The sequence below is a fragment of the Siphateles boraxobius genome, unplaced genomic scaffold (genome assembly GCF_051911475.1).
Source record: "Siphateles boraxobius isolate OS27281-9 unplaced genomic scaffold, OSU_SipBor_1 18, whole genome shotgun sequence".
Classification (NCBI taxonomy): domain Eukaryota; kingdom Metazoa; phylum Chordata; class Actinopteri; order Cypriniformes; family Leuciscidae; genus Siphateles; species Siphateles boraxobius.
The window spans coordinates 11,760,001-11,773,835 of record NW_027508788.1 but is presented as its reverse complement, the minus strand read 5'-3'; the positions used below and the strand labels follow the sequence as shown (position 1 = coordinate 11,773,835).

Sequence of the window (13,835 nt, the reverse complement as noted above, 5' to 3'; positions counted from 1 at the left end):
TTGGTTTGTTTGATGGTGGTCACCCTATGTGCTACTGTGTAGAATTTCTTTGAATTGCCATGAATTTAATTCCACTTCCTGTCATTCCAATTCAAATTCAACTTCCGGTGGGGCGGAGTCAATTCAATTCAAATTCCAATTCATGAATTGAATGGAGGCCAATTCTGAAATTCTGAATTTTGCACAAGCCTGGTTTTTGTGTTTGTTTTGTTAAAGCAATTCACATATAGGGATTCCCATGTACCGTCTACCCCTGCCACCCTGCCAAGACCTCTTGCCACCCCTTTGCCCCCCCCCCCCCCCCCCCATGTAAAATTTTCTAGATCCGCCACTGCTCACAGTGACATTTTGGTGTGACATTTGTGGTTTTATCAAATGTTATGTGAATCCTAACTTTGAATTTACATATAGAAAGTAAATTTTTGGTTTTCATGAATGTGAAAAGTGATATTTATTTTATAAACCTTACTTTTCTGTTAGCTAAATTTCACATTCACAAATGTAAATTTTCTAAGTGCAATCCTCTTTTTTTAAGATTTAAACTTGAAATGAAAATGTATTTTGAATCTATTGAGTTCTTAAAAAATTTAAAAGCTATAAGAACAGTGGCTGCGTTTAAGGACTTGGCAATTAATCTGTTTTAAAAGACCACGCCAAAAATACTTCGGATGCCACGATGCCATCAAGCGGTATCTCTGGACGTAATCAGTCCTTCACTGACCAATCAATTCCATTAGCAGAATGCTAGCGTGTTATGCGCAACCATAACTCAACCTGTAAGAAATCGAAAGGACATAAGTACTTGTTCATTTAACTTTGGACTCATTTCAAGTTTAAGATTTAAACTTGAAATGAAAGTGTATTTTGAATCTATTGAGTTCTCAAAAAATGTAAAAGCTATAAGAACACTGGCTGCGTTTAAGGACTTGGCAATTAATCTGGATTAAAAAGATTAAAGGAACTTAATCAGGACGGAAGGACTCTGTTGTATTATGTTATGACAATGACAATAATTGTTGATGTGTTTTTTTTTGTTTCCTTGTTTTTTGTTGTTGTTTTCTTTTACGAGCATTTAATAAAATTAAATAAAAAAAGAAATGACTGAGGTGCCCTTGAGCAAGGCACCTAACCCCAAGTGCTCCCGGGCGCCTCACAGGCTGCCCGCTGCTCCGGGTGTGTGTATGTGTGTTTGAAGTGGGTGTGTGTTCACTACTCACTACGCTGCTCCTAATGTGTGTGCACTTACTTGGATGGGTCAAATGCAGAGGTGAAATTCCAAGTTTGGGTTACCATACTTGGCCATCATGTGTCACTTTCACTTTCACTTTTCACTATGTTTAAACCGATCAGGGACAAATACTCTTTATAAAAGGTTAAAATATCATAAATATGCAGATTTAAATATGTAAAAGCTGACTGAACACTGATGAGAATATCGCTTCAGAATAAATTATATTTACAACACACACACAAAAAATAAAAAAAAATTCTGGACAAGCAATTTTTTTACTTGGACAAGTGAATGATCAATTTACCTGTTCGAAGGACAAGCACATGAAAAGCTCTTATTTTATATAGGCCTAGTATTATGTTTATGTGGCGAGCCTGAGTATAGTTTTACACATCAGCCCAGTCTATTCTGTAAAGTTGCTGGCTGTCCTGCATCCTCAATCAACAAGCTACAGTTAGTGCAAAATGCAGCTGCTAGAGTTCTTACTAGATCAAGAAAATATGATCATATAACTCCTATTTTATCATCTCTACACTGGTTACCTATTAAGTTACGTATCAATTACAAAGTATTCCTACTGACCTATAAAGCCCTAAATGGTTTAGCTCCTGTGTATTTAACAGACCTTCTATCGCCATACAATCCATCGCGCTCTTTAAGATCACTAAATTCGAGGCTTCTGGTCATTCCTAGGATATCTAAGTCCACTAAAGGAGGGAGGGCGTTCTCGCATTTAGCTCCTAAACTCTGGAATAGCCTTCCTGATATTGTACGAGACTCAGACTCGCTGTCCCAGTTTAAAACTAGATTAAAGACGCATCTCTTTAACCAAGCATTCACTTAATGCTTAACCTTTGATACTGCTGAATCAGTTCGAATGCATTAACATTATGAACATCAGCTATGCTAATTATTTCCCATCTGCCTTTCTGCTGTTATCTCGGGACGCTAGTCCCGAGGTAAATAGCGTTCGTCAGCTCCAGTTTGTATCCAGCCTCTCACGGAGACTTCAGATGCCCCAACGCCTGTGAAGAGACGACTCGACGCCTGTGAAGAGACGACTCGACGCCTGTGAAGAGACGACTCGACGCCGGCGATATGTTATGCCATAAATTAATACTTGATTAACTAACTGTATTTTTCTATGTACATTTCCGAAATGCAATTTCTGTAAAGCTGCTTTGAGACAATGTGTATTGTGAAAAGCGCTATACAAATAAATTTGAATTGAATTGAATTGAATTGAATTAAAGTTAGTGTTACGCCAGGTCTGTTTTTTTTGTTTGTTTGTTTTTTTACACATTAATCTGACAATAAATGTGGCACACCCAGTGTTTCTTATGCACACCCAGAGACGCTCTTCTGGCTATGCTAGTGGTTTAAATACATTTATGTTGTTAATAAATAACAATAAATTGTTGTTGTACCAGCAATATCGCAAGTTTTATTTTTCACAGTATAATCTCAATGTCATGATTTGCCACTGCAAGAGTAGGATACAGGTGTGGTGCCGAATTCTGACCCCGCCAAATTATTACCCCCCTAGTATGGTAGGTTTAGGATTAGTTGTTGGGGAGGGGTTAGGATTAGGGGTGGGGTTAGGATTAGCCAATCAGATACTGATTTCAACGAGGGGGGTAATAATTTGGCACAACACCGGCATCTTTGTGTTACACATTGCACACATTGTTACATTAACCAGAAACAAATGTAAACAAGTATAACACACATTACACTGATTTTTTTGTTTGTTTTTGGTGCCACCCCAAGATTTTGCCGTGGCCTCCACTGGCCACTCACCCCTATTAAAATGTTCTGGGGGCGCCACTGTTTCACCCTCATAAATAAACGAATAATTCTGCTTACCTGCTTAACTGTGCTGTGAACAAAACCTGGACAAGAACAACAAAACGGTTATTTAGAAAAACGATCAATCTGAAACAAACTCTGAATCTGCTTTCATTTTTTGAAGTGAAAGTAAGAAATGCGGTTTCTCACCAGGATTCTGGATCAACGGTTTTCTTATAGCCTATGTTACAATACGCTAAGTTATATAATTCAAAGCAATGTTCAAAACCCTGCAGTCAGATGCCCTGCTGAAGCACAGTGACTCGAGGAGTTCACAGATATGTCTGGACGAGGTCGATGGTCCAATCACAGATCGTTTGTGATGATCAAGGATGGAGTGATCATGTGGGAGTGGGTAATGGATACTTTCTCTTGGCTTGGGCCTCCGGTAATCCCCCTGCTCCCGGTGGCAGGTGTTTTCCCTGAATTCGACACAGATCAACATGTGCATTCTCTGTTATACACATTGGTGTAATTCTGCTGTTAATTCAGGTAAACTTTTTTTTTTATGTTCAATAGAATGAACCCCCGAAATAAGTAAACTGACTTTTTTCTGTATAGCCTATTATGTTAAGTTCTAATAAACTTTGAAAAAATATATATTATTTAATAATTAAGACAGTAGGCTAAGTCTGTCAAGATTAAATATAGCCTAACTCTGTTCATTTATTTTTTTCAGATTTCATTGCATAGGCCTATTGCTAATGTCTACTCACACTCAAGTTGTTTCAAACCTGTATGAGTTTCTTTCTTCTGCGGAAAACAAAGGAAGATATTTTGAAGAATGTCGGTAACCATGTTGGAACAACTTGAGGGTGAGTAAATGATTACAGAATTTAAATTTTTGGGTGAACTATCCCTTTAACCCCTAGGTTTTCTGAGGGGAGATCTTAACACTGTTCAGTTTAACATTAATATAAATATTACTGTAATTATTTTCTCACTCTGTGTTTTTTTTCTTCTTCAAAGAACAGCTTAAAGTGACAGCAACATAGGCCTACTGGCTTGATCAGAGCTTGATCAGAGAATGTCTAATATGGGGAGAAGTATGCCACATATGAAGAAGTAATATATACTATGGAAAATATACTGAAGAACACTTATGCCACTCTCAGTAAACTTCCGGGTTCTGAACTGGTTGCAGTTCCACTGAGGCTCCATATGAGGGCGCTCACAGGACGAGTGCAGAATGAATGGGGTCTATGGAGATATACCCCTAAAAATCCACTTTTCTCAGTATATAATTTTTTGTATAGTAATTTGAATGTTGTTTTCGAAAGGAGATGCAAAGAAACTACAGATTACTGGGTGTTAGATTTTTTAGTCACTTATTTGCTTTAAAAAGTATTTTAAAATGTCAATGACGTCATACACATCGTACAACAGAGAACTGCTTTACGGCAATCCTTCAGTCAATTTGGTGCTTTCGCGATCTGCACCTTCTTTTCTCTCGAGGCATCGACAACACAGCAGCTGACACATGTAAATACACGTGCTAGAAGAGTTTTTGTTTTGTTGTTTTAAAAGACCACGCCAAAAATAGTTCGGATGCCACGATGCCATCAAGCGGTATCTCTGGACGTAATCAGTCCTTCACTGACCAATCAATTCCATTAGCAGAATGCTAGCGTGTTATGCGCAACCATAACCCAACCTGTAAGAAATCGAAAGGACATAAGTACTTGTTCATTCAACTTTGGACCTATAACCCATGTTGAACTTGCAAAACCTACATTCAAATCTGAAATATCTCAACGGCAATCGGGTGAAAGAGACAAATTTTGCCGTCTAGCTCCATACGCTTATTTCACGCAGCAGTTATTTTGAAATCGAAAGCGAGGCTCCGGTGGGAAGAAAACCGGAAGTGTCTAATCATAGGAGAGTCCCGAATGTGATGGCGTATTGTTGTATTTAATGTAGAGATTAGTTATTCTAAAAATGTACATATTTCGTTCATACTTAAGACTATATACAGGGAAATTCATTTATAAATATTTTTTTTCAGAAAGTAAAAAAAGAAGCAGGAACGAACTATATCCTATATTGGATATTAACATCCAATAGTGTAAATCGCGGCAGCAGCTTCAGGTTGGTAGTCCAAGGCATTGTTGTTTATCTTTACTTCCGGGTTTTTTCCCACCGGAGCCTCGCTTTCGATTTCAAAATAACGGCTGCGTGAAATAATCGTATAGACTACCATTCATTTTGCACTCGGACGATCGCCCCCCAGTGGAACTCTGGTGGAACTACAACCAAAATTCGGTACCATAGGGCTTAATAGGGAGTGGCCAGGCTTTCCTTAGACGGCTTATCTTATCTTTTGACAGTTAAAGTGCGGCTATTCAAATTTATTTCTGAAACGGTTTAAAAAATAAAACCGGGATTTGAGCAAAAGTTTTAAGAGCTACAGCAAAAATAATAGGGAGTGGCCAGGCTTTCTTTAGACGGCTTTGATCAAGCCCAACCTCAGCGAAATGCGTCATTTGACGTCCTTTCCCAGATGTTTGTCCTCCTTCCAATGAGTATAAACGTAAAAACAAACTTTAACATTTGACAGGAAGTTTATGTAATAATACCTTAGTTTTTGCTTCTCGTCAGCAGTTTTTTTGTCTAGATTTTATGCGATTTTATGTTGTTTTTATTCTGTTTTATTCTGTTCTGTTTTAGTCTGACACAAAACACGATATGCTCTTGTTGCGTACTGGCGATATCATGTGGTCAACAAGTGAACGTGACTTATTCACAGAGGTCTGAAATGGTAGCCTACATTTAAATTTGGAAATTCCCTACGTCCAACCAAGAATTATTTTTAACTCTGGGTGACATATACTCCTTCAGTCAACTGTGCTGTGATCTCCAGCTGCTTCTGTCTGTCCTCCATTTGCTTCACTCTCCTATCTAGTTGTCCCTCTCTTTATCTCTCATTTAGCTCCTTGGTTTGTACTTTGTCCTCTGGCTCTCTCTGTGTCATATTCAATTCTGAGTGTAATTTTTAAATCAGAAATGCTTCCTTATGTGTGACTTCAGTCAGATTATTTAGTAATTGGTTTTTTTTGTAGCTGTTCTGAAATGATCTGCTCTTCTTTTAGCCTCTGGAAGTTCCTGCTCATCTGATTTTCTCTGCTTTTGAGAGCATTCAACTCTGCTTAACCGATTTCTCTTCACCGACTTTTTCCATCTTTTTTGCTCAAATGAATTTTAATCCTAGCTGGTGTTGTGGTGATTTTTTTTTTTTTTTAAGTATGAGGTCAGTTTCTGTTTAACTATGACACTTTATTTGTTATTTTAATATTGGGACCCCAGAGTGTAGACAAACTACAACTTATGATTATGGTTTTGTGTTTCCCAGTCTTGTGTTTAAGGACTTTTATATTGAAGTGTTTTTCTGTTCGCATTGTTTCTATGTTCACTTCTGGTATTTAGTTTATGTTTGCTTTGGTTTCCATAGCTACCTTATGTGGGTTTTATTCCTGTTCCAGGACTGGATTATCTGATTTTTGAATAAACTGATGTTTGCATTTGGATTCTCGCCTCTCCCCGTCCACATTACACAACTGTCTTGTATTTACTTGTGCACAAACAAATTTTATAATTAATCTTTTTATGTGTTTTTTTAGTCACTATTACTCTAAAATACTAGTGTATACACTAGATCTAGTGTCTAGATAACACTGGAAACTAATTAAGTTCTTTGACTCTCAAAATGAACCTCCAAATTAGGCTATAAATAAGATGTGTGACTACAGCCTGATTTGTACATTAACCATAAAATTAATATAGATTCAATTCATACATAGATTTCTCTTCTCAAATGTTGTCTTTTCGTGTGAAATTCCAGGAATTACTCAATTAAATTGTTTTTGATCATATGTAGGCTACATATTTTTACACTCAGGTGTTTTATATTAGTGGGTCAAAAATCTTTTAAAATTAGTTTGTTCAACTCATACAATTCAATGTTGTCTCTGAAACCTGTAAAATAAAAAAAATAAGCAAGTCATGGTATCATACTTGCGTTAGTTGTCATATAGGCCATAATGACCTGGCTTATCTCCAAAAAAGTAAATTCCTGGTAGTCTCTGGACTGGTGGAAGGTGGGTCTTGGATGGTCCCCCTCGGTTGAATTCACTGAGGCCCCAAGAATTGTCATCAACTTTCTCAAGTAGCGACGGCCCTGCTTATACTTCGTAATTTTATTACATTTTATTTGGTTGACTGTTTAATCTCACTGCAGTTTAATTTCATTCATCGCTAAATGTTTAGGCCTATTTCAGAAATGTTCTAAAATTCCCATTGTTTTGTTTCCCCCTATCCATTGATATCAACACTCTATGAATAAAAATGCATTTTGATCTTTTGAAGTCATTGCTGCATGTCAAACTCGATTAAATAAATTAAAATAATTAATAATTATGCCACTGTTCATTTGTCGTTCGCCACTCTAAGATGACGTCACGACAGTGGGCGGTGCTTGCTCGCTCCAGGCGCGAGCCCGTTGAGGGCGGATTACGTCAGTCACATTCACCGTGTAACACGGACGCTGATCAGAGGAGAACAGATGTGGGTATGTTAGAATATTCCAGACATTAACAGTTATATGTTTAACTTTCATTCTTAAATGTCTTACTTCAGTCGATATAATGATTTATCTTGACATTTGTCGGTGTTGTTGTTGAATTTGAGGCTCAATGACAGCTGTGACTCCTTTAGCTAATGCTAAATTAACCTAGCATGCTGTCCTCTCATTCTTTGACAAACTTAGTGAGGCACGATATTAATAATTTATTATCTGTAATGTGTTAAAAAGGCAATATAGTGTGTTTATAGTGACCCCAAATAACTATTATAACTCAAATGATTATAAATGTGATCATGCTAATGCTAGTGAACTATTTTGTGTCATGTTTTTTATTTATGTCAGTTAGCTTTCATCACTTTAGTGGTGTGTGAATAGTTTTGACGTATCTTCAGTTTAATTTCTGTAAAATCTTTTCATATATCTTTTAAGAGATGAAATATATTGTCTAAATGCATTAACATTAGGTAAATAAAAAAAGCTCAAGAAGAGTTGTTAACCAAAATAAAAACTAATGAGAAAAGAGTAAAGAAAAACATTTGGAATAGTTTATCATTGATTTGCTGAATAATATTGGTTGTTTGAATAATATTTTTTAAGTATCCAACACTGTTTTGATCAAAATTCTCAGATATTTTTGTTTATATTTTTTAAGATGTTGTTGTTTTCCACATGTTGAAAATTTGGAAAGAATAATAAAAATGCTAAATTCAATTAAACTTAAATTCTAATAAATTGTAAATAGGCAGTAACACATCTGGATATCAACAGCAGCTGACACCAGTTTTGATGTTATGTATGTTCTGTTGGCAGGTGGTGATTTTTTTTTTATCAGTTTTATATGTTCTGTTAAAAGGTGAAGATGTTTTATATGTTCTGTTAACAGATGATGATGTTTTATATGTTCTGTGAACAGGTTATGATTAACAGGTGATGATGTTTTATATGTTCTGTGAACAGGTGAAGATGTTTTATATGTTATGTTAACAGATGATGATGTTTTATATGTTCTGTGAACAGGTGATGATGTTTTATATGTTCTGTGAACAGGTGATGATGTTTTATATGTTCTGTGAACAGGTGATCCGCTGAAGGCCGTGATGATGCTGTCGCATGTCTTCCGGCTTCATGGCCTGTTCGTCGCCTCTCACCCGTGGGAAGTGATCGTGGGAACAGTCGCTGTGACGTTGTGTCTGATGTCCATGAACGCTTTTGTTACTAATGACCAGATCTGTGGCTGGAAGCATCAGTGTCCCAAAGTACAGGAGGTACAGGGATCGACTTTACTGGACCTCCAGAATACACTGTTATTATATAGATCTGTTTCCATGTCCATTCATAAAATTATTGACATAAAGTCTTTTAGATGTCTCTCTATATTTACACTCAAGGTTTATGGCTTAGTTTCTATTTGAACTGTTTTATTGCTACTGAAGTCTAGCTCAGTTTATAGTCTGCAATGTGCTGTAAACTGTGTGATGGGGAATTATGATCTTTACAGAAGAATAGCTTGCAAGTTATTGTATAAAACCAATGTTAACATGCAGATTGTTTGTGTTGCTAATTTCTTTTGTAGAAAATTCAAAGCAGTGACATCATAATTTTAACCATCACACGATGCATGGCCATCATTTACATCTACGTCCAGTTCAAAAACCTTCGTCAGCTCGGCTCCAAATACATACTGGGTGAGTTTCTCTTTCTTCAACTCATTTAATCTGATTTATTTCCAAATAAAATAGGATATTCAACAAGACAATAAAAAGATTTGTAAACAATTTATAAGTTAGAGTTTATCCTGTGGAATTGGATGTTCTCTTTATAATTTATGATTGTTCACTTTAAGACCAGGAAACATTGTCTTTCATCTGTTTGACTGTTTATAATAAAAATGCATTTATTGTTTCATGTCCAGGTATCGCTGGTCTGTTTACCATCTTCTCCAGCTTTGTGTTCAGCACTGTGGTCGTTCACTTCCTGGGTAAAGAGCTCACAGGACTGAAGTATGACTCATCCACCTCCCACATTCAGTATTATTATCTTTCATTATAGTCTGTGTGTAAACGGTCTCCTCATGTACCTGCAGTGAGGCGCTGCCGTTCTTCCTGTTGTTGATCGATCTGTCTAAAGCCTGCACACTGGCCAAGTTCGCTCTCAGCTCAAACTCACAGGTACAGAAATATGATTTTGCTGTCAATATAAAATTTAAAAATATCATGATTATTCCTTTTGTTTTTTTATTTGACCTTTCTTCAAGAGCATGTAGTTTCACGACCTTTACTGAGTGTTAAGACAGATGTTTTTAAAAAAGCAGGATTTTTAGTTCAATGATTTATTTGAACCAGTTCACACTCTCCATTTAAATAAATAGATGAAAAATTGATGATGTAACTATTAGTTTGTTTGGATCATCAGTGAAGTGAAAACTATAAATAATGAACAAAATATATATAGATATATAGAAGCAAAAATGAACTTATATTATCTCTCTCTCTATAAATTTATATAATATTCAACTTTATCCTTATACATTGAGTATATACTCACATAAACTGATATATAATATACAGTATATAGCAAAATCACAGCTTTATGATTGCTTGTTGTTCCATACAATGTAACTATATTATTGTCCAGCTCTAATCTGTTAATGCAACTCTAACTCTGCATTAAAGATATTAAGATATTATGAACATTAACATCATGATTTTCTGTAAAGCTGGTTTAAAATAATGTGTGCAGTGAAAAGTGCTGTACAAATTAAATTGAATTGATATGTGTATCTATGTGAATATTGCTGTTTGTTACTTTGTGCTGTTATGTTGGTGCATATGAATATAATAATGACGGGTCACGTGACCCACAGGAGGAGGTCCGAGAGAATATCGCTCAAGGCATGGCCATCCTGGGACCCACGTTCACACTGGACGCGCTCGTGGAGTGTCTGGTCATCGGTGTGGGCACCATGTCTGGTGAGTCAAAGCAGTATTTCTCACTCTCTCTCTTTACTATCGCTTTCCTACAGAGAAGTTGTAAAATTAAAAGCAGGGCTACTGTGGACATAGAAACCTTCATGAGTGGATTTTTTATGACCTAATTGTGATTTCAGGGTGTGGAAATGTCAAGGAAAATTATAAAATCTTGTAAATTTCTATAGTAAATATTTTTTACATTTCACTCAGCTGTAAAATATTTTTTTGCAATTTTTAGTCATGGAAATGTATTGTATATAAGTCGCTTGAACCCTTAAAATGGCGCTTTTCCACTGCGTGGTACGGCTCAGTACGGTTCAGCTCGGCGCGGCACGGTTCGGCTCGCTTCGCTTTTCCACTGCATGGTACGGCTCATTACGGTTCGGTTCGGCGCGGCACGGTTCGGCTCGCTTCGCTTTTCCACTGCGTGGTACGGCTCAGTACGGCTCGGCACGGTTCGGCTCGCTTCGCTTTTCCACTGCGTGGTACGGCTCAGTACGGTTCGGCTCGGCGCGGCACGGTTCGGCTCGCTTCGCCTTTCCACTGCGTGGTACGGCTCAGTACGGTTCGGCTCGGCGCGGCACGGTTCGGCTCGCTTCGCTTTTCCACTGCGTGGTACGGCTCAGTACGGTTCGGCTCGGCGCGGCACGGTTCGGCTCGCTTCGCTTTTCCACTGCGTGGTACGGCTCAGTACGGTTCGGCTCGGCGCGGCACGGTTCGGCTCGCTTCGCTTTTCCACTGCGTGGTACGGCTCAGTACGGTTCGGCTCGGCGCGGCACGGTTCGGCTCGCTTCGCTTTTCCACTGCGTGGTACGACTCGGCTCGGCGCGGCACGGCTCAGTTCGCTTTAGCTCGGTTGCTTTTCCACTGCAGTTAGTACCGCTTCAAAGTGGGTGGGATTATGACTGATCGTTATAGTTTATCCGCTCCTCGGCAACTAACAAGAGGAACGTCTGCGCTTCTCGTCTACTGACCACGATTCAGCCATTTTTTTTTTTTTTTTTTTCAAGCAAGTCAAGCAAGTAGTTTTAAAACATTGGAGGCTGTCACTGGCTATTTAAATCCAGCGGGTTTGATGTCTCGGAAATACAATGACGCTGGTAGTGACGATTCTGTCTGTCTTACCAATCAGTGATCTACAGTGCTTCCACGTCACATTTTAGTATCGGTACGGTACGCTTGGAACCTCAACAGAGGTGGTACCATTTAAAGCGAGCTGTACCGTACCTTACCATGCAGTGGGAAAGCGCCACGAGTGAGCCGTGCCGAGCCGAGCCGTACCGTACCATGCAGTGGAAAAGCGCAAAAGCGTGCCGTACCGAACCGTACCGTACCATGCAGTGGAAAAGCGCCAAAGCGTGCCGTACCGAACCGTACCGTACCATGCAGTGGAAAAGCGCAAAAGCGTGCCGTACCGAACCGTACCGTACCATGCAGTGGAAAAGCGCCAAAGCGTACCGTACCGTACCGTACCACGCAGTGGAAGAGCGCCAAAGCGTGCCGTACTGAACCGTACCGTACCATGCAGTGGAAAAGCGCCAAAGCGTGCCGTACCGAACCGTACCGTACCACGCAGAGGAAAAACGCAAAAAATTTCTTACTCTGGCTTTATTAAACTTCCTATTTATACATCTGTCAGTGTAACTACTTCCTGTCTGATTCCAGGTGTGCGTCAGCTGGAGATCATGTGCTGTTTCGGCTGCATGTCGGTTCTGGCCAATTACTTTGTGTTCCTGACGTTCTTCCCCGCCTGTGTGTCTCTGGTGTTAGAGGTCAGTGTGGCACTGCGGGATCTGTGTCTTGTTTAAGATGTTCTGACTGAACGTTGATCTTTGAATGAGCTTTGAACCCTGTCTCGTCCAGCTGTCCCGTGAGAGCCGTGAGGGGCGGCCCATCTGGCAGCTCAGTCATTTCGCTCGTGTCCTGGAGGAAGAAGAGGGAAACAAACCAAACCCCGTCACTCAGAGAGTCAAAATGATCATGGTGAGTTTAGGAAACAACATAATGTCAAACACTGATGTTCAAAAGTTTGGGGTCAGTAATATTTATTTTTGAAAGAAAATCAATAAGGATCCATGAAATTGAATACAAGTGACAGGAAAGACATTCATAATGTTACAAATGATTTCCTTTTCAAATACATGCTGTCTCTTTTATACTTTCCATTCATCAATGTATCCAGAAAAAATAAAATATATCATGGTTTCCACAAAAATATGAAGCAGCACAACTGTCATTGATAATAATAATAATAAATGTTTCTTGAGAAGATAATCATCATATTAGACTGATCTCTGAAGGATCATGTGACACTGAAGACTGGAGTAATGATGCTGAAAATTCAGCTTTGATCACAGGAATAAATGACATTTTACAGAATATTAGCATAGAAATTTTAAATGGTAATAATATTTCACAATATTACTGTTTTTACTGTATTTTTACCAGTGTTAATTTTGTCAGCAAATTTTGATTTAGTTTTAGTCTTAGTCTTTTGACTAAAATGCCATTTAGTTTTAGTCATATTTTAGTCATCTGAATTGTTTTAGTTTTAGTCTAGTTTTAGTCGACGAAATACAATAACATTTTAGTCGACTAAATCTACAGTAGATTTAGTCGACTAAAATATAATGGGTTTAGTTCAATTGTAATGCATTAATTTAGAATTTCTCTAAAATTTCCAAACCCATATACTCCCGGAGAAAACATCTATTAACCTATTAATATGAATGATTTTTAAGTTTGAACATGCAATACAGATACAGATTTAACTGCTGTTACTTAAAAAATATCTTAAAATGAAATAAAACCACTTTTCCTAAAGTACAACACAGTCTTCTTTACAATGAATGATATATTCATTCCTTATAACTACTTACACATCATTCTTTATTCTTTCAAGCAGACATATTTATTTGTATGAATTAAATATAATTAATCCTTATTAAAGCTATTAACAAACAGTGAATGCTTTTCTCTTTTTCTTTTGTTGCTTGATCAAAATTAAGGACACGGACCGCATTAGGTTTATTGCCACTGTCACTTTAAGACGTCGGATCATGTCCAATGACATGCGGATACAATTGCACTGATGCACATCCGACACACTCACAGTTTAAGACATAACCAGCATAGTTTACATGAATACTCTCCAAAAAGGACATTTAGACATACTGTTGTGTATTTCTCCATTCAGACACGAAAGAGA

General features: G+C 37.9%; 2 protein-coding genes across 4 annotated transcripts in view; one reads left to right on the top strand and one right to left on the bottom strand.

Annotated features, from left to right (window-relative positions):
- LOC143741205 (uncharacterized) overlaps window positions 1–3,503 on the bottom strand; it is a 50,870-nt gene extending 47,367 nt beyond the window's left edge. The window contains exons 1-2 of one of the 2 annotated variants that reach the window (XM_077233651.1): window positions 3,230–3,409; window positions 3,098–3,123 (exon numbers count right to left, since the gene is read on the bottom strand). The gene's annotated coding sequence lies outside the window, so the exon portion shown is untranslated. Of the gene's footprint in view, window positions 1–3,097; window positions 3,124–3,229 lie in introns of both variants that reach the window. The other variant, XM_077233652.1, reaches the window with a different exon arrangement.
- A 4,049-nt stretch (window positions 3,504–7,552) lies between these two features.
- Window positions 7,553–13,835, top strand: part of hmgcrb (3-hydroxy-3-methylglutaryl-CoA reductase b) — a 19,054-nt gene continuing 12,771 nt past the window's right edge. The window contains exons 1-8 of one of the 2 annotated variants that reach the window (XM_077233549.1): window positions 7,553–7,639; window positions 8,736–8,923; window positions 9,232–9,343; window positions 9,571–9,658; window positions 9,742–9,826; window positions 10,522–10,627; window positions 12,293–12,399; window positions 12,491–12,610. In XM_077233549.1, the coding sequence (XP_077089664.1) occupies window positions 8,756–8,923; window positions 9,232–9,343; window positions 9,571–9,658; window positions 9,742–9,826; window positions 10,522–10,627; window positions 12,293–12,399; window positions 12,491–12,610 (786 nt within the window). In that variant the 5' untranslated portion in view covers window positions 7,553–7,639; window positions 8,736–8,755. Of the gene's footprint in view, window positions 7,644–8,735; window positions 8,924–9,231; window positions 9,344–9,570; window positions 9,659–9,741; window positions 9,827–10,521; window positions 10,628–12,292; window positions 12,400–12,490; window positions 12,611–13,835 lie in introns of both variants that reach the window. The other variant, XM_077233548.1, reaches the window with a different exon arrangement.